We start from the raw sequence: 4,437 nt of genomic DNA on the forward strand, positions 1-4,437 counted from the left end.
GGGAATCTGAGGGGCAGTGAATCTACGAGTCATCACTCCTTAAACCTGTCAAACTGGCAATTCAATTATTAATATCTACATAACTTAGTCATTTCACTGTTATATAATTCTTAATTGCTTAGATTGTATAATTTGTTTTATAAATTGTGTAAATTACATGGAAAAAGAATTCTTTGTAATATTCTGTCTTACTTTGAAATTTGCACATTTTATAATCTTCTCATTCTGCTTGAATCTGTTACATTTTGTGTGCTGTATAAACCTAATTCTGTGACTCTATCTACTATTATGACAATTGCACGCAAATTTGAAGTAAAAGTTTGGAAAGGGATCGAAGAGTTTAGTCTCTGGCATCAAAAGATGAGGGTTCTATTGTTACAACAGAGATGTGTTGCTGCCCTTGATGAATCATGGGTACTGAAATTAGTGCCTATTGGAGACAAGAATTAGATGAGGTTGATTGGAGTACAATCTTTCTATATTTGTCTGATATCGTGATAAGAAAGATTGGAAAAACTACAACTACTGTATTTTTGTGGACTAAGTTAGGATTCCTTTACCTAATCAAGACAATGCCTAATAAATGCTATCTCCTTAGACAATTCTATAATTTTAGATTTGATACCTCCTTCACTTTAGAAGAAAATATTGACAGATTCACTAAACTAATTCAAGTTCTAGCTAATTGTCAGGAGAAGCTATCTAATGATCAACAAACTATTGCTTTATTAAATGCACTAGGTGATAAATACAGAGAATGCCTTAGAATATGGAAAAGAGGATCTGACTATTGATATTATTATCTCAGCTTTGAGGAATAAGGAATTTGAACTTGAAACTGAAGTTAAGGACTCTAAATTTAGAGAAGGGTTAAACATTAAAGAGAAGTTGAATCAAAATAAAAGGAGAAATCGATGCAATTTTATCTCTCTCAAAAAGGATAAATCTCAAACTTCCAAATTTAGAAATCAAAGCAAGAGTCAGGTGAAATCTAAGAATCAAGATAGAAAATGTCATTATTATGGTAAAACTAGACATCTTATAACAGACTGTTTCAAAAAGATAACTGATATGAAAGGAAAACCTAATTTTGAAGGGTCAACAACTATAACTTGCAATCTTGAATCTGAAGTACAAGGAGTTGTCCTTGTTACTTCAACTAAAAGAAACCACAAAAGATTAATGGGTTCTTCACTCTGAATACTCCTTTCATACGTGTCCCATGAAATAATAGCTCATTGAATTTAATTATCTAAATGGTGGTGAGTTCAAATGGGAAATGATATGACTTGTAAGATAAAAGGTATTGGGAAAATTAACTTTTTGTTTGAAAACAATTGTATTCTTGAACTCCCTGTAACAAGATATATTATTGATCTTCAGAGGAATTTGATTTCCTTGGGAGAGTTGGATAATGAATATGAAATTAAAATCCATAAAGGATTCACCAAATTGAATTTCAACTCTAACGAAATATTCTCTTTACCCAAGGTTAATGGAATTTACACTCTTCAAGCTGAACCATTAGTTGGAAATTTATCAACGTCAGTCAATCCTCTGATGATAAATCCTTAACCTGGCATAAGAGATTATGGCATGTTAGTGAAAAGGGATTGTTGATTCTTAACAAGCTTGGATGCTTTGGAAAGGATTTTATTAAGAGCTTGAAATCTTGTGAAGATTGTGTCTTGGAAACAAAACAAGCTACCTTTTTAAAACAGAAATTCACAAATCCACATCAATACTTGATTATCTACATACTGACCTTTGGGGTCCAGTATTAGTAAGCACTCTGAGTGGATTTAGATTTTATCTACTGATTGTAGATGATTTTTCAAGAAAATTTTGGACCTCCCTTTTAAAATCTAAGTTTGACATCTTCCAAAATTTTAAAAAATGAAAATTGATGATTGAAAATCAAAGTACTTAGAACAGATAATGGGGTTGGATTTTGTAACATTGAATTTGATCTTTTTTTGTAAAGAATTTGCTATTTTAAGGCATAGAACAACAACATACACTCCTCAACAAAATGGTGTTGCTGAGAGAATGAACAGAACTTTACTTGAAAGGTTAGAAGTATGTTGTTAAGTTCCGGTCTTCCCAAACTGTTTTGGGGAAAAGTCTTAAAGACTGACACTTATCTGATATATAGGATTCTTTCTAGTGCTATTGATTTCAAAATCCCTGAATCACTATGGTTTGAAAAGTTTCTAGATTATTCTAAACTTAAAGTTTTTGGTTGTGCTCGTACTCTCATCAAAATGAAAGAAAACTTGAACCCAGATCCTTAAAATGTATTTTCATGGTTTATGGTGACGAGTCTAAGGGATGTAGGCTTTGGGTAAGGGAAAAATATAGGTTTAAAGTGATCATAAGTAGAAATGTTATATTCAATAAAGGTCTCCTTCTTTGCAATGGTTCTGAGAATCATAAACAACATGATTCTATCACTGTTAGGGAAACTGTTTTGGAAAGAAATGAAGATAATTTTGCTGAGCCCAATGATATTATTGATGTGGAAACTACTCAATCTGAAATGGATCAATCTCAAGACGAATCAGAATATGAGTCCTAAACTAACACCCTTTTAGACTATCAGTTAATCAGAGACAGAGCTAGAAGAAAATGGCTTCCTTCTACCACAATAACACTAATGAATTTGTTAATTTCTACTCTGAATTGGAATCTATTAATTTTGAAACACAGCCTTAGAAAAAGCTATTAACAGTAAAGAATCCAAACTGTGGATAAAAGCTATGAATGAAGAAATTGACTCCTTAATTAGAAATAAGACATGGAGTCTGGCTAATAAACCAAAAGATTTGTTGATTACAAGTAGGTCTAAAAAGTGAAAGAAGGAGACCCTAATACTGAAGGTAAAAAATATAAGGTCAGATTAGTGGTCAAAGGTTTTACACAAAGAGAGGGTATAGATTATAATGAAATCTTCTCATCCGTTGCTAAATNCCACTCACTATTTTAAAAGTTAAAATAGGAAATCTCTTAAATCTTATTTTTAATCATTGTTTATCTAAAATGGTAAGTATTTTGTATTTAAATAATTTTTGAAGATGCTCTTATACCTTATATTATTATATTTATTTTCTTAATCAACTTTAAAATACACCTTTAGTAGATTTAACAATGAATCGAATGCATCGTGATCGAACACTTCTTGATATTATTATGGTTCAATTTTGACAAGTACATTTTCCATAATGATTATATGTATGGCCAAAAGTTGATCGTTATTTTTTAAGGACAATAACCAAGAAACGTCATCGAATGCCAAAATATCTGATTTCTACTGATGCGTGTCCACATCTTTGCTGCTTTTAACTAAATTCTCTTTAATTATGATCTACAGTTGACGTTTCTCCGACCTCGTTGGCCTCTCTCTTCTCTTTTAAGGAAGGAAGCACGTAGTTTTAGTTTAGCCACACATTTTTTCGCAGTCGTACGGCGTGCTTTTACGAGAACCATACACAGATTCACTGTGTAAAGTTTAAACCGAATTACGTATAGTGTTAAGTTTTTTGATATTTACGACTTGTATGATGCATTGAATCAAATTTTCGTGGACTCCTCGATAATTTGGATTCAAATTCAAGAATACTGAAACGTACAAACCTTGCAAACCAACCAAAAAGCAGAACAACGACTGGTTCTTTAATGCGATGTCCGCTTTAACTTGAGCTTTGACACGTAGTGTGAGATTTCTACCACACATAGAATCCTCTTACTTACATCTATTCCTATATAAAGTCTTATAAGAATAATTCTAAACTCAAAGTCTTTTAAGAAATAATCAGTTATCATACTATTGCAGCACTAAAATGGAAGCATCCTCCACCACAAACTCAAGCTCCAAACAAATCCCAGAACACAATCCTTCAGAATCAACCCAAAAAACTCAATCCCTTGAAGAAAATTCTGCACTCCAATTTCCATATAATCAGTATGTGAAATCTTCTAAAACCACATCCCATAAAGAAAAGTTAGTAACAGAACCATCGATAGAAAATGCAGCTGATTCTGGGAGAGAAAAACTGAAGAGGCACTGGGATGAAGTGGCTGGGAAAATGTTTATACCAGAGAGATGGAGTCAGGATGGTTTTCTCAAGGAATGGGTGGATTATTCTTCATTTGATGCACTTTTAGCCCCAAATGGAGTTGTTTCAGCTCGAGAAGCCCTAGTTGCTGAGGCTCGAAGGAGCCTCAAGAAAGGTTGTAGGTGTTAAAAGTTAGAGAGTGTGAATCTTGATTATCGTTGAGAATATAAATAAGCTGTAAGAATTCTTGGCAGTGAACTTTTTCTCCTTTAGATTATTTGTTAAGAGTGTAACTTCTAAGTCTGTTTGATTATGGAGTGATCAGATGAATCTATGCAAACTATATATATATATATATATATATATATCTTGAATTTGGGAG

General features: G+C 32.4%; 1 protein-coding gene across 1 annotated transcript; it reads left to right on the forward strand.

Annotated features, from left to right (window-relative positions):
* Positions 1-3,839: 3,839 nt before the first annotated feature.
* LOC111386206 (protein BIC1-like) lies at positions 3,840-4,230 on the forward strand (the record flags this gene model as incomplete). The annotated part of the gene is made up of 1 exon (XM_023010659.1): positions 3,840-4,230. A coding segment is annotated over exon 1 (391 nt), but the record flags the coding sequence as incomplete, so codon positions are not given.
* Positions 4,231-4,437: the final 207 nt, after the last annotated feature.

Source organism: Olea europaea, unplaced genomic scaffold (genome assembly GCF_002742605.1).
Source record: "Olea europaea var. sylvestris unplaced genomic scaffold, O_europaea_v1 scaffold3462, whole genome shotgun sequence".
In the NCBI taxonomy this organism is placed as follows: domain Eukaryota; kingdom Viridiplantae; phylum Streptophyta; class Magnoliopsida; order Lamiales; family Oleaceae; genus Olea; species Olea europaea.